Source organism: Microdochium trichocladiopsis (assembly GCF_020744255.1).
Source record: "Microdochium trichocladiopsis strain MPI-CAGE-CH-0230 chromosome Unknown B0I36scaffold_3, whole genome shotgun sequence".
Classification (NCBI taxonomy): Eukaryota; Fungi; Ascomycota; class Sordariomycetes; order Xylariales; family Microdochiaceae; genus Microdochium; species Microdochium trichocladiopsis.
The window spans coordinates 1535584-1559156 of NW_025763546.1; the positions used below are offsets into that span (position 1 = coordinate 1535584).

Here is a 23573-nt window from a genome sequence, read left to right on the forward strand (position 1 = left end):
TGCGAAGCACGTCAGCATCGTGCTGCCGGTCAGCAGGTCTCCCACACCCTCAGCTATCCTTCGTTCGAATGCCTCTCCGCATGATGCAACAAGACGACTGGCATCCGGCGCGTACCCTTTGCTCTTGACATCGTACACTTTTCGATAACTTCACTTCGAGTCATCCGTAATCCGACCCTCTCGACCTTCGACCACTCTCCACGGTCAGATATCGTAAACTCTCTCCCTCTACTACGCAGTCGAGGACCGGCGTCTGTCTGCCCAGACCGCTCAAGCAGTCGGTCCTTTTCCCGACTCCCAAACAACAAAGGAGAGCGCAGCGCTGAGCGTTGCCACGGATCGCAACCAAGAAGTCGCATAGCCGACTGAGCAGAACATGGTATCCGACGAGACATATGAGCTTTGCCTGCCGGTCTTGCAGGATGAGAGCATAGACGAGGAGGACAAGACCGACAGGCTGGAGGATCTTCTAAAAAAAGAGACGACGCTCACAGGTGTGAGCCTCGAAAATGTCATTCTCGATGTACTCTGGCGGTACCGCGAAGGCCACGGGCTCGCCACGTCTCCTCCACCAATACGACCGAACATCCTGCGAAGACCATCACCATCGCCATGGCGGGGCTCACCGACGCCCATGTCTGGATCTCCTCGTCTAGGGGTCAGCCCCCTAGCGCCGCCAGGTTTTATGCCCAGCCTGATGCGGACCAAGTCATCGACCGTCTCGCCTTTCTCGTCACCTCGACCATCGCCACGGCTCGCGTTTGCTGCGCCGGTGATCCCGCATAGCCCCAACCTGAATGCCTACGAGTTTGCCAGTGATACCAGCCCTTCAAACGAGATCTTTGGTGACTTGCAAAACGACAACGTGGACTGGCTCGTCAGCGACGACGCCATCAGCGTCACTTCGTCCGTAGGAACTCTTGGGAGTCTGAGTGTGTCAGCTCCTGAGTACATGTCCTCCCAGCAGACTGACATGACACCGTATGACATGCTTCGATCGATTCTTGGGCACTCAAAGACAGACGAGGAGATAGAGGCAGCTCTCGCCCTTCACGGGTACGATCTCAGTGCCACGATCACAGCTATAATGGATGCTCAAAGCAACGACCCGAACAACCTCTCTGGCCTCACGCCAGAGGCTAAGAGCGTTTTAATTGGCAAATCCATGACCCCCGATGCTCGACCATCGACACCGTCTGCCCAGCAAAAGGCAGGCATCATTTGCAAGTTCTACCTGTCTACAGGCCAATGTCTCCGCGCCGATTGTCGCTTTAGTCACGACTTGAGCAATCACATCTGCAAGTATGTCAACCTGCATGATTTAAACGTGTGAGAATCCACAGCATCTAACCCCTCACGCCTGCAGATATTGGGTCATGGGCAATTGTCTCGCTGGAGAGACTTGCATCTTCTCTCATGATCCATCTCACCTCATGAACAGACTTACACTTGACGTGAACGGCACACCACCGACCAAATCCCAGAACCTCCAGGTCCAGGATCTGACTTCGTTTCCATCACTCCGACCAAGAACCCCGGAACTAAACCCCAATGCTGCGTCATTCACCTTCTCGGGATCGACTCTGACCCCTCCGCCCGGCCTAAAGCCCTCAAATCATTATGGTGGCGAGTTGGTGCACAACCGGTCTCGTCCCGTCAGCCGGCAGCAGTCCAGGGAGCCACCTAGTGCGCCACCAATAGATGACAACGAGGCTTTCCCGTCGCTAGGATCAGCCTCTCTCAAACCAAGCAAGAAGCACCATGGCAAGAGGGGCGGTCATGGCCATGGCCCCAAAGAAGGCGGCATGCCTGGTTCTCTGGCCGACATCGTCAGAATGTCACCTAGTCCACTTCCGAGCCCTCGACTTGAGACTAAGAAGCTGGTTCGCAACGGTAGTGGAATTGGACTCAAGAGTGGCGAGAATAGTGCGACAGCACTGGCGATTCCGATGCCGAAACATATTCCCTGGCTTGAAACCGGAGAGCGGGCCAACAAAGGGTACCTTAAGGCCCGACAGGAGGCCATCAAGCATGGTGGCCTTCGGAACAAGTTTCTGCAGAGGTGAGCGATGTTCCAGGGGGCCAACTGCCCATGTGAATCTTGCGTATTTTCGTGCCGCAGCATGAGACTAATCAAATATGTATAGTGCCGCCCAAGCATGGAACCGCAATGATGCCCGCGCAGCCAAGGCACTGAGCCTGCGAGGTCAGAGTGAAAACGATCTCATGCGCAAGGCTCATAGAGAAGCGGCCAGGGAGCTATACGAGGAGCGCAACCAGAACAATGCGTCGAGCCCCGAGATATATGTTGACCTCCATGGCTTACACCCAGAAGAGGCTGTCGAGTACCTAGAAAGAGTGCTTCTCGAAAACAGCAACGAGGCACGACCAGTATATGCTATCACTGGCACGGGGCATCACAGCAAGAACGGCAAGGACAAGGTAGGCAAAGCTATCCGCAACTTCCTCAACGAGTGGAGGTATGCCTTCCGGGAGTTCTCGGTGCCGGGTGATCGCAACAGCATGGGTGGCATACTAGGGATAGATGCGCGAAGCTGGGACCGATCGCTGGGGCGTGATGGCGATCGGGACAAGGACGACTCGGAGGGCGGAGTTGACATTCTTAGCCAAGGCGTGGAGATAGGAGTGGGCAAAGTACGGCTGCTCGTCCGCGACCCGCCTAAGGGACCGAGTGGTAATCGACTGCGATGATGCTGGCCTGGCCGCTGCCGGATGCATCAGAGCGTAGGCATTAGACGATAGATGTACAACCCTCACCGACCAAGGTGAAGAATTAGTTAAAAGGCTAGAATCGCGTGGTTTGACTCGCTGGCTGTGGTGAAATCGGCGTCTTTGTCTTTGGCTGGTTTGCTGGGCCCCGACGGTTCATGATATTGGCTCAGTGCGGAAACGAGCGCCCGATCCGAGTCGTTGGATGACGCAGCAAGACGCCCAGCAGGTCACTGCGCCCCCATGGCTACAGGTTCGCCAAGAAAGACTCTCTGACCAGGCTGCTGACGCCATGTAGCTACAAGCCGAGCCACAACGACTAGCGGCGGCGATGCAGCGGTCCAGTACCCTCGTGGCCAGCAACGTAGATGGCCATGCTAGGAGTACTGACATGTGAGTTAGTTTGTTGTGGTGAAGACATAGTGGGTAGATAGAGCTGAGTGCGGTCCCCCCCGTGGGGGAAGAGCTTGGCTAGCATTGGCTGCGTAGTGATCTGCAGACTGGGTGGTGTTGCTATCTTGGGATGCGCAGGCGGAAGCAGCGGGGCCTGATCTGATCTGATGGCGGCTTCCAGCTCCTCCAGGGCTGTCAGTCTGTATTGGTCCAGGAAGCAGCGCTGCGGGCAGGGGCCTGCGACGGTCCGCTCCCATTCCACCCCCCCGAAGGCCATAGGCCTTTGACAGCCAGAGCTGTAGATAACCCGATGACTTACTTGTCTGCCGACAACAACACCATCATCATCTCTAGACGCTTATAATAGACATTGCTGGCCAAGCTGCCACCTTCCACTACATCGCTTTTCCCCCCAGACGGCTGCAGGGTCTCGTTGCGCTGCTGGAGTGCGTGCCTGCGCCACCAAGGTCCACCCACGGGCCTGGATCCATCCATCTCAGCTCGGCCGCTTTCAGCCTGGGCCACCACAGTAACCCATCCCTGCTTACGAACCGGCGCCGTCAGACACCTTCTTCACGACAACTTGCTCCCTGGGGTTCCCTCGAGCTTGCCTCTACACACATATTCGCACGCACCCCGTCAGGCGGCTTTCCCAATTGCAAAGCTCCCGGCGTGCTCGTTGTTCCCAGCACAATGCCCGCCGGCTACGCCTCTGCGGCGCAAGCCCTCGAGCTGCCCACCTCGCCGCTCTCCGACGACGCCTCTCCTCGACCGCTCGGCCTGCCCGGCAGCAACCTGCCGCCCTGGGCGCGAGGCAGCAACAGCAACAATGACAGCAGTGGCCGCAGACCGACCGCGGCCTCCAGGCGTCTCTCGACCCCGTACAGCCGCCCCGATAACACCCCCTTTGGCCGTCGTATCCTCCAGTACAGCCTCAACTTCCTCAACAAGTCGCTCCGGCTCTTCTACTCCCTCACGCCCATGCAGCAAGGCCTCGCCGTCCTTGCTGGTCTCGCTTCGATCGCTCTGACGGTTGTATTCCTCATATACTCGCATCGTATATTCGCGTGGCTCCAGCCAATCGCGGTTGGGTGGCGCGCTCTCCCGGCGGGCTGGCTCATCATCTTCGCCATGACCTTTGTCGCTGCGTTCCCGCCCATGATCGGCTATAGCACCTGCCTGACCATCAGCGGCTTTGTGTACGGCTTCCCCGGTGGCTGGCCCGTGGTCGCTGCCGCGACCGTTGCTGGCAGCACGGCTGCCTTTATCGCCAGCCGGACCGTCCTGAGCCGCTATGTCCACGCGCTCATCGGCTCGGACAAGCGCTTCGTAGCTCTCGGCCAGATCCTGCGGCGGGACGGTGTCTACGTCCTCGCCGCCGTCCGCCTGTGCCCGCTGCCCTTTAGCTTAAGCAACGGCTTCCTCGCCACAATACCGAGTATCAGCCCTCCCGCATTTGCCCTCGCCACGGCCCTCGCGTCTCCCAAGATCTTTATCCACATCTTTATTGGGAGCCGCATGGCCAAGCTCGCCGAGAGCGGCGACGCCATGAGCCTCGGTGATAAAATCATCAATTACACCAGCATGGCCCTTGGCGGCATCCTCGGCACGGTGCTCGGGCTTGTGATATACAGGCGAACTATGGCGCGTGCGGAGGAGCTCATGCGCGAGGAAGGCATGGCAGCCGAGAACGGCGAGGATGGCTCGTTTATCCATGGCGGTCGTGGTAGCGGGGCCTCTGGGCACAGCAGGGGAGGCAGCGGTGGTCGCCATGGCGGCTTCTCCGGGCCCGGAGTAGACTACGCAGACTTGGACGATGCGGAACTGCGCGATCCAGACGAGCTCGACGCCGCACTCATGGATGCGGACGACATTTCCTTATGGGCGGCCGAGGGCGTGGCTGACCAGGTATACAAGGATGACGTCGATGGCAGCAGTGGCGGCAGTAGGAGTTCGGCGGAGAGCGCACCGAAAGGGAGCACTTCATCTGCCTCGTCACCATCAGGTGCGGCACGGGGTGGGGGGAAGGGGAGCAAGAATCCAAGAAAAAGTCCCAGGTCAGACGACGAAGTCGATTCGACTATACGCCCGGCGAGGTGAGGCGCAGTGCTGCCCGGGGGGGACATGCCGTGTTTGGTGCTTTTCACAGCCAGGCCTTGGCTCGCAGGTAGAGAGGCGTTGGTGTCTAGTCAACTTGGCCGCGTGTACATAGATTTGTTCACTTTTTTACGTCATTTGTGTAAAAAAGACGAGACCAACGATTTTATGGGGTTTTCACTACCACTTGTGTCCTTTTTCGTCTTATACAAGAGATTCTGCATTGCCGTCACACGTGATTGTTGGTCCGCCGTCAACAGAGATTGTACGAAACTATCCTGCGCACGCACGCACAGACACCCACAGACATACACTCGATAAATCCCAAGAGAGACGAAGTGCAAAAAGAGAACAACGATAAATCGAGGTTTCATTCATGAGGATGACGACAAAGCACTACCAGGCTGATATGGAGATGCATGTGCTACCAACAAAACGGACGCCATTTTTCGGCGCATGACTTTGCGCATTTGCTACAAACCAATACGAAAGGAGAACAAGAAAAAGAAAAGAAGCAAAGTCGAAAAAATAAATGAACTCGCTATGATGATGCGCCGTCGCTGCCCCTAATCGGAAATTCGTGATGAAGAGTTTTCGTTGAAAAATATTGGATGGATGATTAGTGTGTCCTTTGTCGTCAGCATCGCCGACGTGCTGCAGCCAGGTGGCTTACAAAGGTCGCTGCTGCTGTTGCTGCTGCTGCTGGCCCTGAAACTGCTGCATGAACTGTATCGCGTGCTCCATAGGATACCCGATGAAGACCGGCCCTGTGAAGACCATCTGCGGAGGGGGAGGCGGCGGCGGGGCTGGCTGGCCTTGATGCTCCTGTCCAAAATCTGGGCGGTTCAGTCCGCTTGCATGCAGGAATGTAGGCTGTCCCATGCCATAACGAGGCTGCGGCTGTTGTGCGTGCTGTTGGTGTAGCCCGATTCCACTGTCGAGAGGCATTGTCCTGCGATAGTCTGGTGTTTGATGATCAGGTTGAAATTGCTGCTCGTCCTCCATCGTGTGGTCCTCTCCTCTCGGAGTCATGTCGTGATTGCGCCGCCCAGCTGCAGCAGCAGGAGTATGAAGCATGTGCGACGCGTCTCTAGAGTCTTCTGGCTTCTGTGGTGTCTTCCCGCCCATCATCTGCGCCATCTTTGTGTGATCGAACGGACACTTGCCGGCACCGCTTTGCTTTGCTGGCGTCTCTGGTGTCGGGTGGTCAGCAGGCATGTGCACTGGCGCAGGTGGCGGGGATTCTGGTCGTTCCGGCTGGCGACCATCGAAGCCAGCAGGAACATCAACAAATGGGACCGAGATGCCCCATGGCCTGCTGGGGGATTCTCCAACTCGCACTTCCTTTAGCGGCCTGTCAAAATGGCTTTGGCGTTCCTCATCAGTGCTGTCCCCTTCCAAGGCTGTCTGGTCTGCATCGTCACTGAGACTGACGCTGACTGTTTGTGCCCATGTCTCAACACGATCGTTTGAGCCACGCTCGACGTCGCTCTGTGGCCGCGTGTCCTGCTCTGGCAGCATCGGCTGATGAATCCGACTAAGGCCCTCGACCATGCTGACAAGATTGCCGTACTTGGCGTCCAGCTTGCGGATGTCGTCTTCGTTCCTCTGGTATCGTCGGACGCAGACCTCATGGCTGCGCGGCAGCTCGTGCTTATGTGTCTCGAGGTAGTGTGCGATCTCTTCTGGGGAGTGTTGGTCTAGGTACCGGATAGGGCATTTGCTGGCAGCGGCCGAGGCCGGTGGCGACCCTGCCTCGTCAAACATGGCAGCGCAAATCGGATCCTCAGCATCGTGGTGCCCGTCTTGTGCCTGGTGCGCGGCCTCTCGCCCGTCTTCATTCTGCGGCGTCGGTGCTTGGGAAAACGGACACCGGAGAGTGCCTCTGGTCTTGCCCTCGACGGTAAAGTCCTGTTCGAGGATGGTGGAGAGGGAGGTCATTGTGGTCGGTGCAGCGCTGCCGCGGCTGGACCGGCTGCTCTTGCTGGGGCTGCTCAGAGCAGAAGCGACCTTGCGGCCCTCTCGGATGACGATGGCGATCTGGTGTTTCGAATTTGAGGCCTTGCGCCTGGGAAGCGGCACGGCGCTGGAATCTGCGAGGGAAGGGTCGTTGAGCTCTGGAGGCAGCTGGAGCTTGACCAGCGTCTCGGCTATCTCGGGGGCGGCTGGGGCATATTTATCGGCGATGTACTGGAACTGCAGGCGGGTGAAGCGGCTGGCATTAGCAAAAGGCCGTGCCTGGGTTGTGGTGAGGCCTGGGAGACGCTGTTGTTACCTGTTCATGGGCGAAGCGTAGCTTATGCTCGAGGACCGTCTGTCGGTCGCCGAGGCTCTGGACCTCGTCGGCGAGGGCGTTGAAGGACTCGATGAGGACGTGGGTGAGGCCTTGGGTGCTCATCACCGTGGTACTGACGGCAGGCTCGATGCGCAGGGGTGATTGGAAATATGATGGCTGCGGGAACGTTGTTGATTCTGGACTCGGTAGCGGCGCAGTGTTGGGTTGTCCAGTGTGCAGGCTCTGGGTTGTGGGATGGCGAAGGAGGACGAACGTGTAGTCAAGCAGCTTGAATGAATGGGCTGAGCGGCCTCGGGCCGCCGGTCAAGCTCCGTGGTGAAGCCTGGCAGGAGATCGCCCACAGTATGTTTCCAGATGCGGGCACGGAGCAGCACCAAGCTTTGGACGCCTTAGCCTGGGGAGGTGACACGAGCCAACACAGTGCCAGTACACTATATGGTACCTAGTGCGTGAGGTAATGAGCTGGCACAAGTATAAGTCCTGGCGTACATTGGGAAAGATCCCTTGACGCAAAACGCCCGTATCCGACTGCTCATCGACGCCCAGGGTAATTACTGCTGCACTGTTGGTGCAATGGACATGTCCATGTCTCGCCAGCAGATCTCAAGCCGGGCAGGTGCGGTCCGTAAGCCGGAGAGGCCCCAGGGCTACTGTCGGCTGCCCAGCCTGCCTCTTCAGGAAGGACTGGGCGTGGAGCATTGCATCTCCCTCACCCCTCATTGCCACAGTTCATCACTGGTGCTCACCTTGCTATGCAGCACAGCATCGCCTGCTTGACTTGTCTGCTCGCTCATCCTCGCCTGGCCCCCTCCGTGCTGTCCCTTCCTCGGCTCCAGAGCCGTGCTTCTCTCGTCTCAATCCGCCAACCACGGTCTGCTCCGTGGATCAGGCTGTTGTCAGGGTGCCCCTCACTGCAGCCAGTCTCACACAACCCCATCGCCCGCCCCAAAGCCACCATGAGTCCCGTCACGGCCAAGCTCGTCTCGGAGAGCGAACCGTACATCGTCCCTGGTGAGCCCGACTTGCTCGCTGTTGCTCAGATCAGGCACAACCTCTGACTTCATCTCAGGCAAGCTCAAGGTTCGAGAGCTGTGGTTCGAGGTGCCCCTCGACCACGCCAAGCCAGACGGCAAACAGATCACGCTCTTTGCACGCAGCGCGGTGCCCCATGAGAAACCAATCGTAGAGCCCAAGGAGCCCTCCCAGCGGCCTTTCCTGGTCTTCCTCCAGGGAGGTCCGGGCTTCGGCAACCCACTGCCGCAGGACAGCCCTCTGTCCAAGTACATGCTCGACCGTGGCTATGAACTGCTGCTCCTCGATTACAGAGGCACAGGCCTCAGCTCGACCGTCTCGGCAGACACCTTGGCTTCTATCGGCACTCCACAGGAGCAGGCAGACTACCTCAAGCACTTTCGAGCAGACACCATTGTCAAGGACTGCGAGGCCGTCCGCCGCTATCTCACCAAGGACTATCCTCCCGAAAAGCAGAAGTGGTCCATATTCGGCCAATCCTTTGGGGGCATGACGAGCATGACCTATCTCTCGTTCGCTCCCGAGGGGCTTCGCGAGTCCTTCATCACCGGAGGACTGGCGGCCCTCGACAAGGGACCCGACGACGTCTACCCCGTGACATACAAGACAGTGATCACAAGAAACAAGGCGTATTACAAGAAATTCCCTGGTGACGTCGCCACTGTCAAGTGGATTGCCTCAAAGATTGAGGAGTTGGGTGGTGCCAAGGGAATTCCTCTACCCGCTGGCGGGCTCTTGACCGTGAAACTGCTGATGCTGCTCGGTATAAACTTTGGTGCTGACGGAGGCATAGACAAGGTCCACAACCTCATGGTGAGGATGAAAGCCGACCTCGATCAGTTTGGTCGCTTCACAAGAGCGACTCTCAACATAATCGAGCAGGAAGTCAGCAACGACGAAGCGCCGATCTACATGCTGCTTCACGAGCCTTGCTGGATTTACGGGCCGGGTATTGCTGGCAACTTTGCCGCTGACCGGGTTGGAAAGTCCTTCAAGGAGTACCAGTGGCTCCAACAAGACTGGGAGGGTGTGTCAGCTCTCCAGGAGGACGAACCGCTGTACTTCCTGGGAGAGATGATGCCCGAATACAGGCTCGATACTTGCGCCGAGCTCATGAAGTTGAAGGACACGGTGCGAATCCTCGCAAAGTATGACCAGTGGCCGGCGCTGTACGACTTGGAGCAGCTAGCCCGTAACGAGGTGCCTGTGTACGCCGCCTGCTACAACGACATGTACGTAGACAGCGACATGGCGCGCGTGACGGCCTCGCGCATCCAGGGAATCAAGGTGTTTGAGACCAACGTGCTGTTCCACGGCGCTATCCGAAGCAAGCCAGACGAGGTTTTCCGAGAATTACTGAAGCTGAGGGACGACACTATTGATTAGATGCTCTTTCGGTTTGAGAAGCTCAGAGTAGCTCGGATCGGCTTGAAGCTCTGGATCGTAGATGACTCGGATAGAAATGAGCATGTGGGTGTAGCGAATAAGAACGAAACGTGACGCAAAGGTGATATGGTCGGCACCTCATCCCGGCATTCCAGGAGACTATTCAACATGTCTCCCAAAGGTGAGCGAACCACGCCAATATTGCTAGTGATTATCTCTGCCCGTAAGTGTCCGTCTCATTGTCTGAATGCGGCTAATCTGCTCTGGGACCCCGACAGGCCGGGTCAAATCCTACCATTGATGACAGCACCCGCTACATCTGCCGATCGTCCTTTGTCTGTTCTCCCCCGTCCGGTTTCAGGTACCTGGCTCGTCTAACGATGCCCCTTTCGGCATCAGTCCGTTCCAGACCCGTGGTCGAGACCTCCACCGTGGACATTGTGTCAAGCCCCGTGCGACACCAGAGGAGGGAGAGGACAAGGACGAGGAGGAACATGGCAGACCAATCAGCAGGACAATACACGACCTCTCCACCACGGAAGTGCCCAAGCTCGGCTCGCTCGCTCGCTGGGATAGAGGTGCAGGTTCTTGCAGGTGCTTGCAGGACGCGGCGTGCGGGGAAGGGGCAGGAGTTGAGTTGAGGTCAAGGGGGGGAAAAAAAGGAAAGGAAAGCAGGGCGGATAACTGTGGACCTTGGCAACGCCTCCGGGGCCCGGTGCCGGCTCTCGCCGGGCGCCGCTGTTGGTTTGCCTATACGACGAGCACGGCGCTGCCTCCGTGCACTCTTTTGTATCTGCTCTGCGTCTGTGTGTCTTTGAGTGTCCGAGTGTCTGAGTGGGTGTTCTGTTCCACTCCATCGGCCTAGCTTGGCCCAGGAGTGCATATAAGGTCCTTAGTGTATGTCATTTCCACCCCGGGCGGGGCTTGCATGTGCGTGGGTGCATGCCCAGGTGGGCTGCATATCGGTGCATGGGCGGGTGATGGGGTGACAAGTGCTAAAAATAACCCCGATTACATACTTGCCCTGTACCTTCACTGTGGACCGTTAGTCAGTTGGGCCCGGTGGAGAGGGAGTGGGGGAGGAAGAAGGAGGAGGAAGGCCTTTCATCAACCCGACCAACCACCCCCTTCCTTGCCCTTCTGCGTCGTCTCGAGGGCTCTCAACGGTCTTCCGCTGTGCTCTCATGCCTCGTTTGTAATAATCTTTTTCCTATTTCGACTTGGCTGCATTCGGTGCTCGTGTTAAGTTTTCGTCCACCCCTCCCTTTCCCTTCTCCATACCTACTGTCTAGGTTGCAGCATTTACTGCAGACTATCCTGGGACTGGAAAGGCACCAATCCAGCCTTGACCCGCTGTAATTTCCACACCCAACCAAGGCTCTTTCTTATCTGGGGGGGAGTTTCTTGCTGAACTCACGGTTTCTTGGCTGGGCAAGTGTCCAATGCCTGCATGGGGGCCTCCATATTTCTCCGCTGGTGGAAGCAAGTCTTCGGACTTCAGCCCAATTCGCTAGGCGAGACTTGCACGCAGCGCTCCTTTAGGGGCGGCCTAGCACAAACGATGCCAGAGCGCGGCTCCATCCTGGGACATTTGGCCTGATTTTTTTTCTATTTGCGGCGCGCGTGACGTGCAGCTGATATCTCGCATACCAGATTCTACCTGCGTTCTATGTCTATCTCCCCACGGCAACGGCCGTCCACTCGCTGTCCCAGCTTCCGCATCTAGCCGGTGAGTCTCAGGTCGGGCAAGCAGGGCTTGCATTAGCCGACACCTGGACACCGCCATCAGGCTTTCCTTCCACCTCTTTGAGCGGACAGGCTAAACGACCGACGACCCAAGTCTATTCAGAAGACTCCATGACCCCCATAGCGAGAGCCAAAAATAGCAGAATAGTGCAAAATGGATATGCATGTCTTGTAGTGTGACTGCCCCGATTCCAGCAGCCGGAATCCTGGTCTGGAGCGCCCAGAGCAGAAGGTCTCCCCTGAATCATGAATTTGGCAAGCATTTCGTGCAAATTGTAGGCCCACGTCGGGTGTGTCGACCAACATGATATGAGCTGCAATGTGACGGGCGCTGAACCGTCTGCTTTTGCAGAGCTAGGGGCGCCCGAGTGCTGATCCTTCGAAGGTCCTGCCGGCTTGTAGTTGCGCTACGCAGGCTCATGTCACCACAACACGGCTGTTGTATGCGCAACCTTGTTTTGGAGAGTTGTGTGCCACTGCCTCTCAACTGTCGTTGTCCACACAATGTTAGTGATTCGTGCTTGTAAATAGCTTCCCTGCTTTTCAAGTGAATTTGACCACTTACCAGCAGGACTTACACAGGATAGAGCGTACCATATGGGTAAGCAAAATTGTGTTCATCATGTGCTGGACTTGATGAGCTCCGGTTCCTGCGGTGTGTTGCAAGCATTTGCTGGTTATGGCTGCCGTCTTGCCTGATGAAGCTCTCCGGTACCGTCGGCACCACATGGCCATGACCCGTAGCATGGAATCTCTGTCCATACGAGTAGTCGTCGCGAAAAGGAGTGGGATGCTCCAAATAACCCAAATCAACCACCGCTTGATCGCCCATTCCCAGAGGTGCGGGATAGGACGAGTCTGTCGATAACGAAGAGTGTTCGGATCCTGGTACGGTGTAGTAGTGGTCGGAGGAAGCAAGATATGGCGAACCAGACATGCCCGGGGTCAGCAAATCATGCCTTGGAGTTGGCGGTGCTGTCGCTAGGCTTGTTGCAGGGTGCCATTCTGGACTCTGATACACATCTTGGTCGTAATCTCGATATTGCCATTGTGCGGGTGCATGGTCTGGTGCATTTGACTCGATGCTCGCATGGCTGATGCTCGGAGTCGGACTGTATGAAGAGTGACGAGTTTGTGGGGGTGCGAGACTTGATATGAAGTCCTCGGAGTCGTCTGGCAAGGACGGACTACTCGAGTCACGAGATTCGGTCCGCAAGATCTCGTCAAGCAAAGCAAGCTTCTGCTTGCGTTTTTCACCTATTGAAGTTTGTCAATTCCGGCTAGCCCCTCAATTTGCAGGTGCTCTGTGAAAACATTGACGTACGATAAGCTCTCGAGGCGATTCTGTTCTGCTCCTTGCGTAGCTCACTGTTGCGAGGCTTTGGCGCCTTCTGGCTTTTGGAAGATGAAGACTGTTTATCCATGACGAGAGAAGCGGCGATGATACTCCCGGGCGAATGAGTCCTGCTCGTGCTTTGGACCTGATGTTGAAGATGTTGTTGTCCAAGATGGGTCCAGCGGTGCCGAGATCCAGGACATTCAGCAGTCAATATATAGACTCGTCTGAATGTTGTGCAAGATGTTCCTGAAGACCAGATCGTAAAAGAACAAGCCTATCGGAGTCCTGTGTGTACGTTCACAAGGTTCAGACCTCGATGTTTCCACAAATAGACGCATAAGGACACACCCTAAGGGCTGGGTGTGGCCGTTCCGATGGTGAAATGCAGTGTTGGAACGTGACAGCCGTGATTGAAGGACTCTGTCTTGCAACGTAGGGCTGAGGTGCTAAGGTTGAGCTTGCAAGGACGCAGCAGGTGTCGCCGGCCAACCCCGACCGCCCGTCAGGAAGCCAGTGCTAGCACTAGTTGCTTGAGCGAATAACAGGCGTCAAGGTCCTGACAATTCATTGCGCAAAAAGGCGGGCGACAGGGGTGAAACGGGACCAGGGCCCGATCACGGCCGAGATGGTGCTATAGAAGAGGATGCAGAATCCCGGGGCAGCGGAGACTCCTGGCGGAGACTAGCACGGACTGGTGGCGTCGGCCCTGCATCCGTGTGCATGACACCACATGCACCAGGTCCAGGAAGCGGTGGATCGTTTTGTGCGTGTGGACGAGGACTCTTTCTGTTCGCCGTTGCTGAAGCAGCACGATTGAGCACCAGCTTCGACGGAAGGGTCGCTTACAGATCGGCTTTTGGCCTTGTGACACCACGGCGTATCGCCAAAAACAAGGAGACCGGCACCACAAGAGAAGACCGGAGAGCTTACCGCCTTGGCCGAGTGTAGACGAAAAAGTAGTGCTAACAGAAGGGGTGGCCCTGGCTACTTGCTCGTCCGTTGTCTCGCTAGTGGCCGGCAGTGAACGACGATGGCTTTACCGGCACGCTATGCTCCGCGTGGCCTATGGACAGTGGAGCTGGCTGGAATCGTGGTTTGGGCCAGATCCCCCCTTGGGACAAGGCTCCCTGGCCTTGATAAGTTCCCTCGAGTCGTGTGCTTCTGGTTGGCGGGAAGAGAGGAGGACGGCATCGCAGTTGCAAAGCCGGGCCCTTGCCAAGTGTGGACGACCTGTCGAAAATCGCCCATCAGGAGAGGGGTGGCTATAGAGAATGTCCAGTGGTCTTAGACATCTTAGACATGGCTTTCGAGCTCCTGACCTGGGTGCCGGATTACATCAGCGCCTGTTGTAGGGCTGAATGTGGCGGGGAACAAAGCTAAACCGTGGGCAGCCTGACGTGGCTGCAGTACGCCGAGCGGGAGCGCACGCCAGCAGGGCCGATTGGGAGTCAGCAACCATGCGTCGATGTCTGGCGGGTGCCGACTTGTCTGCGTGAGGTTGCGTGGAGGGACGGGAAGGCGCTGTTGAGCAGATGAGCCAGCGGAGAGACAGGCTGGCAACGGCGGTGCCTCCGTCCCCCTCCCATGTCCGTTTTCCCTGTCCCCGCATGGTGTGGTTGCTGCTGGTGGGGCACTCGAGTCCCGTGCTGTGATTGGCTAGTCCACGTACGAATTACCCTCCCTGGAAGGCACGCCCGCTGCCCTGCACCACCACGACGCCTGTCAAGGGTCCGTCGTCTTCAGATTTCCTCCTGCCAGGCGGATTATATTTGCCGTGGTGCTGCAAACTCGTCGTGGACCTCCCCGCCGCACCGATCACCCCTAATCATGCGAACCGACCGGGGTTACCTCTGAGGCCGCCTGCGGACTTGTTGCGTCCCGCCCAAATCTTGCTTCGTCATGGCCCGCAGCTTGCGGTGCCCTCCCGAGTCGAATCCGACGACCCTTGCTATCCCTGTGTCAGCCATCATCGTTTGTCGTTGGCCAATCTTCTACGCCGTGCACTGCGGCTTCAGATCGATTCAGCCTGAGAATTCCGGGACTTGGCTCCTTTTCCCGTCGTGGCACTTGCAGCGGCTCTCCCGGGGCCTGCGTGCTCCCTCTCTTGCTTGCCAGGCTTAGCTTATTTTCCGCAGCGCCCAACGGGTTCCCAACAGGTCAACGCAAGACTGGCGTCATGAAGCCTTCTCTCCGCATGCGGCAAAACGCTGATCCGGTGATGGACACCTCGGTTCCACCCCATTCTATCACTCGGGTGTCAATTTCTCTGGATCCGACTCCCTGGTTGATCTCCCTGCCCGCCCATGGCATAAGCTTGGGTCTTGCCGTGAACTCCAGAAAGCGCAGCGTTCGCCGGGGCGCAGAACCACGCAGGATTGATCTCCGCGGAGCCGGTTCTGCTTGCCTCGTTCCCCCAAGGGCGAGCTCTTGGCTCGGACATTATCCGTCAAACGGAGAGCATGCCGATCTAGCACTCAAGAGATCTCCGGGAGAGAAGCCGGTGCATGCTCACGTAACCAAGGTTACTGATACCCACCACAGGCCTCCGTTCGCTATACTACCTCCCTCGTATATACACGACGCTGCAGATGCCAATACTTGCTGGCGACCTCGACGAATCCTGGTCTCCTGCAGGGCGTGGCAGGGGATGGACGCTTTATAATACCCGGCTTGCAGCGGTGGTAAACATTGACGCCTAACCGCTTCGGGACTGGGCTGCAGGCTATTAATAGGCACCCCCCTGCCCTGACCCAGCTCTGCTCAATTACTTGAAAACTCGAGCGTGCTCAGGCTTGAAAAAAAGCTGGAATGTTGTCAGCCGTCCCAATGACACGGCAGCCTCGTGCAGGGCGACATGCTGCTGCAGCTCTGCTCGTGCAGAAGATGGCAGACACGGTCTTTTTCGGGCCGAAGCTGGCCGCAGCCTTCCACAGACTTGGCATCATTTGTCCTCCTTCGCTGCTGTGCAGCAACCCTTGAAGGAGCTGAGCACCTGCCCGTGTATGACAACGCACCATTGTCTCTGAGTGCGTTGGACTTGGTCGCATCATGCAGTCCCAGATGTGCATTTCGCTGGTTGGATGACAGGCGGATTTCCTAGCCAGGCAACACCGCTATCGACCTGCGTCAATATTGCTGAATCACGCCTCCACATTACAGCAACGTCACGTCACATCGTCATCACACGGAAGCCTCATTCCAAACGTCATTCAATTAGAGACAGAAGCTCTTGCTCAGCCTCTCCCATCTATGCCCTCTAAACGCCAGCTTGCAAAGAAAACCCTCAATGGGCAAGTCCTGAAGACTTCAACAGGAGAAAACCAAGTACGACCCAAGAACTCTACTCAGCATGCGCAGACCCTCGCTGACAGGAGAACAGGACCGCTATGCTATGAAGCACATCATGTCGCCGCGCGCACTGCCCAGCACTCTCGTGTCGTTCAACTCGTGATGCACGTCCGTGGCTGGAACTCGTTCCTTTTCGTGTCATGGGAACGTTGCAACATCGCGCCGTAAATGCTATTCTTGCAGTGAAAGCAGTTGAGTAATCGTAGCATCTCTTTTGCCGATGATGCTAATCGTGAAAGTCGTCCCAAGAAAATGTTTCAACACTTGGCAAACATGGGTGATGCCAAAGGCTTGCAGAAGAGCCGCTTATTGAGAGGCACACTGGACACGCTCGGCGTGAGGGTGACCGTCCTCGTCATCCTCATCCATGGGACCGCCGCCAAAGCCACGCGAACCACCTGAGGTGTCAACGTCCTCCAAGTCGGCGTCCTCGGTAACCGCATCCGCTGAGGGGACAGTCTCAAGGGCAGGAGCGGGAAGAATCTTGCGCAGAGCCTCGAAAGCACTCTCGTCAGTGGTCCAGCCGCGCTCGGGGAACTTGACGCTGAACTGGATGTACAAGTTGCCGTGGTCGTGGTGTCGTGGGGCGGGCATACCCTGGCCACGGACCATCTTGACAGCATCTGTAAGGTGGTGTGAGTATGATGTCGGCTGTTGGATCAAACACGCCCTGAAAAACTTACCATTCGCGATAGCCTCGCCAGGCATAATATCGATGGAGAGCCATCTGTCGTCAAGATGCTCAATGAAGATCTTGCCGCCCGCAAGGGCTGTCACAAGCTCGATCTCACACTGGTAGAAGAGATCGTCCTCTTTCCTCGTGAAGCGGGGGTGGGGCTTCTGCTCGATCTCGAAAACGACATCTCCAGCTTGGACGCCAGGTGCCTGATCACCTTCACCGCGGAACTCCACCTTGGTGCCGCTGCGCACACCCTTGTCGACGTGAACGTGCAGAACCTTGCGGTCTACAATGGTCTTCTTGCCATTGCAGCCCTTGCAGCGGTCCTTCTCCTTGACAATCTCACCCTCGCCATTGCAGTCTGGGCAGACAGTTTGGAAGCGCTGGATCATGGGACCCATCTGGCGCATCATCGTCTTCATGCCGTGGCCGTCACAGCCCGTGCACCGCTTGACAGCACCCTCCTTGCCACCACGTCCCTCGCACTTGGGGCAGATGATCGAGCGCTGCAGAGCGAGCTTGGAGATCTTGCCCTTGTAGATATCCTCGAGCGAGACCTTGTGTGTGTGGTGGATGGTGCGGGCTTTGGGCGGTCCGCGGCTCTGTCCGCCCATGCCACCGAACATGCCACCAAGGCCACCACCACCAAATGAGCCACCACCGAAAAATTGAGCAAAGAGATCCTCAGCAGCCATGCCGCCGCCGCCTCCGGCACCGCCTTCTAGACCAGCTTCGCCATATTGGTCGTAGATCTGGCGCTTCTGGGAATCGGACAGAACCTCGTAGGCGTGTGAAATCTCCTTGAACTTGTGCTCGGCGTCTGGGTTGTTGGGGTTCTTGTCTGCAGCTGGGGTTCAGTATTTCATGGCCTAAACCGTTTTGGTCGCGATTCAACAGTACTCACCAGGGTGGTGCTTGAGGGCGCTGATCTTGTAGGCCTTCTTCAGCTCGGCCTCAGTGGCCGTGGGCGAGACCTAAACAAATTAGAGTCAGCGTGTACTGCTAGTAGAACCTTCAAGCGGCACCTTCACCCGGTCGCGCGTCCAGGCTGGCATAACTTACACCCAGGTCATCGTAGAGCTTCGTCTCCTTGACCATTTTGTTGAATCGTCAACAGTGTAATCGGATTTTGCGAGTAGGGGTCGTGCCGCTGATATTCGCTAGTCGTGAGGTCTATGTGTGACCACGGATGTCAGTTGCTTAGAAACTTTTTCTTCTTGTTCGTGTTAAGTCGAAGTTTCATAAGATCTGGTCACGTAATACGCTGTGCGCAAGTCACAATCCACGTCGTCGAATCCGCCAGAAGACTGAGAAGACTCTGGGAAGACTCTGGAACGTCGGTGACTGCAAGGTGGGACTAGCGCCGAGCTGGCCACCGAGAAGGCAAACCTCCGTGGTCCTGCGACAGGCAAGGAAGTAGGACGGCAGCCGGAGTCGAACTGGACTGGATACGACTGTCCAGGAGTGTTGCGACAGGGGGCCAATGCGACCGATCGTGAAGTACCGACTCCCCTTATGCCAGGAGAGCACACACTTGCGTGCTATAGTCGTATCGCCAGGGCAGGCAGGATTTCCTGTAGGCCCGACCCGAGATTATCGCAAGTCTGGCAGACAGCAACGGCGGAGAGGAGTGGTGGTGCGGACGTGGGAGCGAGGCTTTCGTTATCGGAATGGCGGGGTGTGGGATTGTAGCCTACCGTTGGAGGGGTCAGCCGGAGGGTGTTCGTGATGCGATGTCGCCTGCGGTCGTTGTTCCCTGTGCGCGGGGCAGAAGCACGGTCGCTGACGATGTGGTCGTTCTGCGTGGACGTATGCAGCGTAGGGGGGGACTTATGAGGAGCCGACGCTGGCGGTTGGTGGTTATGGCAAAGGAGGAAGAAAAAAAAACCCAGGTGAACTATCGAGAGAAGGCTGCGACTGAGCTAGTGACCGTGTGTGTGTGTGCGTGCGTGTCTGGGCTTAGCAATGCGCATCTGATGGCGGCGGGCGGCAGTCGCAGGTTTAATCGGCCGCTGGGCGGGCGACTGGATTGGGCGGCGGGCTGCCGAGCCCACTTGTGTAATGGAATTCAATCGAACCCGTGGAATCTGCCTCTGGCCCGATCCAGTAAGACCCTGCGCATCCGCCCGAGTCACGCACAATAGCGCTCCCGCCGCCGCACCACCAGACTCCCTAACGCCGGCGACTCGCCCCTGGCATGGGCTGCCAGGTTTTCCGCCTCGGGGCTGGGCGCGCCCCGCCTGCCTGCAGCGTTCGCCTCTTCCACGGCCAGCCTGTCAGAAGTTGCGAGAACCACGCAGCTGCTGCTTGGCGGCAAACGGCAGACAGGTCGCGACTTCTGGGCCCCGGACCTGAGCACGCTTTGCAATCCGCCCAAGAGTACACCTCGCAAGGCTGGGAGGGACCACTCTGCCAGCTCTGGTCACTGACTGGATTTCCACATCATCATTGACCTCGGGGATACTGTGAGATCTTACCCAGCACCGAGGTGCCAAGCATCCCGAAGTCTCCACAACGCCTGACATCCCCAGGCGGCGGCCTGTCACGGAGCATACCGACTTTAGGTAACTATACGTGCTGGAACATGGCTTGTATTTCATGTACACATTCATTTTGCACTGCCTGCATCCTAACTACGCCTCCTCTACGGCTGGCGTTGTCGCTTTCGAGTCCTCGGCTTTTGCTGGAGTGGCAGGTCCACCGCCTTCCTCCCCAGCATCATCCATATCTGTCTTGCGCAAGTTCTCCACAGTGTACAGGAGCCTGTCGAGGTCTTCTCGCGGCACGTCAGGTCCAGATCCAGTGTCGGCCTTGCTACTGTCAAATAAGTACTTCGGTTCTGCGCTCCAAGCCAAATTTGTGGTGTCGAGCTCATAAGCAATTAAGGACTCGGCGCCCTTCTCAGCGTCGACTCCCACGACGAGTAGCCGGCTGTCACCTTGCTGCACAACAACGACGTCGAGCGGGCTGGCTGGTGTTCTAATCGTCTGTTCGTGCTTCAGAACGTCTTGTCGCAAGCTGAATGCGAAAATCGCATGTATCCTGACCGATCAGAGTCAGCAAGCTTGCCGCACTATTACGTTGTCTGACACATGCAGGACTTACTTTTCACAGGTCGCAAGTATGAATGAGCTCTCACTGGCCGCATCCTCGTAGGATATAAGCTGCGAGACCGCGATCTGGGAAACACTAGGCACCACCTCTTGAGCATGTGAAAGCAGGTCCACCTTGGCAAGCAGCAGGCCATCCTGCCACTTCCAAACGAAAAGTTCTTTGTCGCCTCCGCCAGAAATGAGCACGTCATTACGCGCACTCGGGACGCACAGAGCATTGACAAACGAAGTGTGGCCCAGGCAAAACCCCTCAATGACATGTGATTGAGGAATACCCCGCGAAATCCGAATATGCTCGTCGCGATCCGCCGTGAGGAGATATGGCCGCCCGTCCACTTCAAGAGCCAGTATAGCTGTAAGCATGGAGACATGGCCCAAAAGCAAGCTGTGCTCAAATTCAGGGCCGTCTTTGGGCTTGTCCTTGATTTGCTCCTGATGGCGCCTTTGCTCCTCGAGGGCGCGTAGGTTGCGCTTTGAGTGGACTGTAAGCTCGTTGGCGCCCTTCTTGGAAACCACGCGGAGCTTTCCTTGAGCCATTGTTGATGATACCTCGGAGCCATCTTCGCCTTCTGCGGGTGGTGAAGCGCCTAGCACAAGAGGTAGTGCGTAGACATCGCCAAACTTGTCGGCGCAGACAACCGTCTTGTTGTCGCCTGTTATATCAATTGAGCTGGGACGTTTGGGCATGATCCTAAGAATTACAGTCAGTTTGTGCCCAGTGATTATCATCCTCTCGAAGGATACTCTGGGGCATTACCTCTGGCTCAGTTCAGTGAGCTTGCCAGAGCCGTCATGCTCAAATACCCACAAGGCCTTGTCCTGGCCACTGACTGCCACCACATGGCTGCCATCCTTTGTCGCGACAAGATTGATGATGAACTGGTGCTCCTGTTTGGCTACTGGCGCCCGTTGCTTTCTTTGGCCTTTGCCGTTCGCAGTTTGTCCTGAAATTGGTGTCTCTCGTTTCGTTTCAGACTCGCTGGCTTCTACAGACTCAGTCTCGCCGACTCTCCGTTTCTTGGCCGGCGGCTCGTCACCATGCATCTCAATGTCGCCATTCGTGTCTAAATTTTCATTCTTGCTGGGTCCGTCTGCAGCTTGCTGTGTTGAGGGATGAGTCCATGACGAAATACTCTGACCGTCCTTGGCGAAGGTCAGAATCTGGGGGCCTCTGGCTGCACAGATGATGTTCTGAGGTCCCAGGACCGCAAGCCGTTGGAAAGGAGGCGCCATTGTGATTCTCAGCGAGTTGTGTCGAGAGTCGGTGATGCTGTCTCTCCCCTCGTCAGTCTTTGGCAGGGCATCGTGAAAGTGACATTTTGAAGATTTATTTTGATACGGCGATGCAACCCCGGCACAGCTACCCGGCACTGTGGCCGGCCGCTAGTGTCGAGGTGTGCCTGGCGAGCGAGCCTGTCCCAGGCCGGCTCCGAGTTCCCATGATTGACGTACCTAAAGTACGCAGACCCGCAGGGTTGGCAAGAGCGACCCTTGTTCCATACAGTACGCATTTGGCACGGTGGCGCAGCGCGTTGCTCCGCCCAGCTCGCCAGCTCAGCTTATGGAGCTCGACCATTTCAAGGTGGACGATGGGTGGTATGTATATACGGCTCACATAGGACATGCAACGCAGGTCGACAAATGTTGCCTGTCTGCCCCAGCCTCGACACCTGAACCCGATTGACACACTTCCCTTACGAAATTGGCAGGCCAATCGAGCAGAGGACGACGACTCCTCTCTACTTGCGCCACAACGGGCAGACTTGTCCGCACGATCGAGACCGAATCAAGTCATTCTCACCGATAAGCAAACATCGCCGAGGTTCCATCTTGACCACAACAGCTCCGACACACAAGTGCGACCAAGGACATAATACTTTTCGATCTCCCGAAACCTCGAAGCCATGGCTCAGATCGTACTCGATCTGGTCTATTCGTTGGGAAACTGTCTGAACTGTTTCCCGGGTTCCCCCAGCCTGAAGATCAACAGCCGCTCCTTCAAGATCCTCCGGCTTCTAGGCGAGGGCGGCTTCAGCTATGTCTACCTAGTCCAAGACACGTCAACGGCCGAGCTGTTCGCGCTCAAGAAGATCCGCTGCCCCTTCGGCGCCGAGTCGGTCCAGCAGGCGATGCGCGAGGTCGAGGCCTACAAGACGTTCGCCCACACCCCCGGCATCATACACAGCGTTGACTACTCGATCGCCAGCGAGCGAGGCGACGAGGATGCCAAGACGGTCTACGTGCTGCTGCCCTACTATCGCCGCGGCAACCTGCAAGACATCATCAATGCGAACCTCGTCAACCACACCAACTTCCCCGAGCCCGAGCTCATGCAGCTGTTCTTGGGCGTCTGCAAGGCCTTGCGGGCAATGCACCAATATCAGGGCCCGGCTAGGGGTGAGAGGATGGAAGCAGGAAACGCAAAGGCCGGCGAGGAGGATGTCCCTGGCCCCGGCGGCAAGAACAAGACCCGGAGAAACAGAGCTGTCGCGGCAGCCGACGACGACGACGAAACAGAACAAGCAAGACCACTCATGGTGGACGAGCAAGTTGTTGCGCCCGGGGAGAGGAGGTCATATACACATAGAGATATCAAGCCAGGTAAGCACTGCAAAGAAGGGGGCCCGGGCTGCCTAAATGGAATCAGGGTTGCTGACGGAAGCACTCGCTAGGTAACATCATGATCGACGACTCCGGTTCGCAGCCCATCTTGATGGACCTCGGCTCCGTGGCCGAGTCACCGGTCCCCATCACAACCAGATCAATTGCGATCGCCGTACAAGACACGGCAGCGGAGCACAGCACCATGCCATACCGCGCGCCGGAGTTGTTTGACGTCAAGACGGGCACTGTCATCGACACCAAAGTAGACATATGGTCCATGGGCTGCACGCTCTACGCTTGCCTGGTCGGCAAGTCGCCCTTTGAAATGCGCAGCGACGAGACCGGAGGCTCTCTGAGCATGTGCGTGCTCGGCGGCGACTGGCGATTTCCAGACGAAGGCCCAGGCGGGCAAGTCAAGCGCAAGAACACCATTGGCGCGAGCACAGAGGGGCAGGTCTCGAACGGCACCATCAGCGAGCCCGTCAAGGACCTGGTGCGGAAATGCCTGATGGTCGAGCCTAATGAACGGCCAGATATTGACGAGCTCATTGAGATGGTGGAGGAGGTCATTGAGAACCTCGGGGGATCTCAAGCTTGAGAAAATTCATCGGGTTTTGATTTCGGAGCTGGGTTGGACATGCGCAATCGGCCATTAGGGGGAGCGGTATGGAGGGTGGTCGTGCAGGATCTTTCCTGCAGGATGGGGATTGTACATACGCACTGATCTTGGGCATTGGATTTTTTGCGACGGGCATTGATATCACTTTGATGAAATTTAAGCAAGAGAGACGACTTCCCTTACCTCTCTGC

General features: G+C 57.0%; 9 protein-coding genes across 9 annotated transcripts; 5 read left to right on the top strand and 4 right to left on the bottom strand.

The window, feature by feature from the left end:
• Positions 1–376: 376 nt before the first annotated feature.
• B0I36DRAFT_238291 (uncharacterized protein) lies at positions 377–2712 on the top strand (the record flags this gene model as incomplete). The annotated part of the gene is made up of 3 exons (XM_046149598.1): positions 377–1302; positions 1367–2062; positions 2148–2712. 3 exons carry the CDS (start codon positions 377–379, stop codon positions 2710–2712), a joined length of 2187 nt encoding a protein of 728 aa, XP_046015121.1.
• Positions 2713–3507: 795 nt separating this feature from the next.
• On the top strand, positions 3508–5410 carry B0I36DRAFT_317456 (uncharacterized protein). Its single transcript, XM_046153161.1, has one exon. The coding sequence runs from the start codon at positions 3817–3819 to the stop codon at positions 5221–5223; it is 1407 nt and encodes a 468-aa protein (XP_046015122.1). The 5' UTR covers positions 3508–3816; the 3' UTR covers positions 5224–5410.
• Positions 5411–5889: 479 nt separating this feature from the next.
• B0I36DRAFT_360477 (uncharacterized protein) lies at positions 5890–7618 on the bottom strand (the record flags this gene model as incomplete). The annotated part of the gene is made up of 2 exons (XM_046158317.1): positions 5890–7416; positions 7496–7618. 2 exons carry the CDS (start codon positions 7616–7618, stop codon positions 5890–5892), a joined length of 1650 nt encoding a protein of 549 aa, XP_046015123.1.
• An 854-nt stretch (positions 7619–8472) lies between these two features.
• B0I36DRAFT_360478 (Alpha/Beta hydrolase protein) lies at positions 8473–9934 on the top strand (the record flags this gene model as incomplete). The annotated part of the gene is made up of 2 exons (XM_046158318.1): positions 8473–8527; positions 8586–9934. 2 exons carry the CDS (start codon positions 8473–8475, stop codon positions 9932–9934), a joined length of 1404 nt encoding a protein of 467 aa, XP_046015124.1.
• A 2014-nt stretch (positions 9935–11948) lies between these two features.
• On the bottom strand, positions 11949–13450 carry B0I36DRAFT_87090 (uncharacterized protein). Its single transcript, XM_046163489.1, has 3 exons — positions 13005–13450; positions 12246–12937; positions 11949–12167 (listed from the first exon to the last, which is right to left on the bottom strand). Exons 1-2 carry the CDS (start codon positions 13102–13104, stop codon positions 12255–12257), a joined length of 783 nt encoding a protein of 260 aa, XP_046015125.1. The 5' UTR covers positions 13105–13450; the 3' UTR covers positions 11949–12167; positions 12246–12254.
• Positions 13451–13598: 148 nt separating this feature from the next.
• Positions 13599–13997, top strand: B0I36DRAFT_317465 (uncharacterized protein). Its single transcript, XM_046153162.1, has one exon. It carries the CDS (start codon positions 13740–13742, stop codon positions 13965–13967), a length of 228 nt encoding a protein of 75 aa, XP_046015126.1. The 5' UTR covers positions 13599–13739; the 3' UTR covers positions 13968–13997.
• A 2214-nt stretch (positions 13998–16211) lies between these two features.
• On the bottom strand, positions 16212–18415 carry B0I36DRAFT_317469 (DnaJ domain-containing protein). Its single transcript, XM_046153163.1, has 4 exons — positions 18109–18415; positions 17951–18020; positions 17051–17887; positions 16212–16990 (listed from the first exon to the last, which is right to left on the bottom strand). Exons 1-4 carry the CDS (start codon positions 18142–18144, stop codon positions 16674–16676), a joined length of 1260 nt encoding a protein of 419 aa, XP_046015127.1. The 5' UTR covers positions 18145–18415; the 3' UTR covers positions 16212–16673.
• Positions 18416–19620: 1205 nt separating this feature from the next.
• B0I36DRAFT_317471 (uncharacterized protein) lies at positions 19621–21522 on the bottom strand. Its single transcript, XM_046153164.1, has 3 exons — positions 20917–21522; positions 20152–20850; positions 19621–20088 (listed from the first exon to the last, which is right to left on the bottom strand). Exons 1-3 carry the CDS (start codon positions 21390–21392, stop codon positions 19680–19682), a joined length of 1584 nt encoding a protein of 527 aa, XP_046015128.1. The 5' UTR covers positions 21393–21522; the 3' UTR covers positions 19621–19679.
• A 541-nt stretch (positions 21523–22063) lies between these two features.
• B0I36DRAFT_360481 (putative serine/threonine protein kinase) lies at positions 22064–23361 on the top strand (the record flags this gene model as incomplete). The annotated part of the gene is made up of 2 exons (XM_046158319.1): positions 22064–22760; positions 22832–23361. The coding sequence occupies 2 exons, from the start codon at positions 22064–22066 to the stop codon at positions 23359–23361; spliced, it is 1227 nt and encodes a 408-aa protein (XP_046015129.1).
• Positions 23362–23573: the final 212 nt, after the last annotated feature.

Coding starts and splice junctions, on each gene's coding strand:
- B0I36DRAFT_317456 (XM_046153161.1), top strand. CDS start 3,817: ATGCCCGCCGGCTACGCCTCTGCGGCGCAAGCCCTCGAGCTGCCCACC.
- B0I36DRAFT_87090 (XM_046163489.1), bottom strand. CDS start 13,104: ATGGATAAACAGTCTTCATCTTCCAAAAGCCAGAAGGCGCCAAAGCCT. Junction 12,938..13,004: donor AATCGCCTCGAGAGCTTATC/GTACGTCAATGT, acceptor AAACTTCAATAG/GTGAAAAACGCAAGCAGAAG.
- B0I36DRAFT_317465 (XM_046153162.1), top strand. CDS start 13,740: ATGACACCACATGCACCAGGTCCAGGAAGCGGTGGATCGTTTTGTGCG.
- B0I36DRAFT_317469 (XM_046153163.1), bottom strand. CDS start 18,144: ATGGTCAAGGAGACGAAGCTCTACGATGACCTGGGT. Junction 18,021..18,108: donor AGCTCTACGATGACCTGGGT/GTAAGTTATGCC, acceptor TAATTTGTTTAG/GTCTCGCCCACGGCCACTGA. Junction 17,888..17,950: donor CGCCCTCAAGCACCACCCTG/GTGAGTACTGTT, acceptor CCCCAGCTGCAG/ACAAGAACCCCAACAACCCA.
- B0I36DRAFT_317471 (XM_046153164.1), bottom strand. CDS start 21,392: ATGGCGCCTCCTTTCCAACGGCTTGCGGTCCTGGGACCTCAGAACATC. Junction 20,851..20,916: donor CTCACTGAACTGAGCCAGAG/GTAATGCCCCAG, acceptor TGTAATTCTTAG/GATCATGCCCAAACGTCCCA. Junction 20,089..20,151: donor ATACTTGCGACCTGTGAAAA/GTAAGTCCTGCA, acceptor CTGATCGGTCAG/GATACATGCGATTTTCGCAT.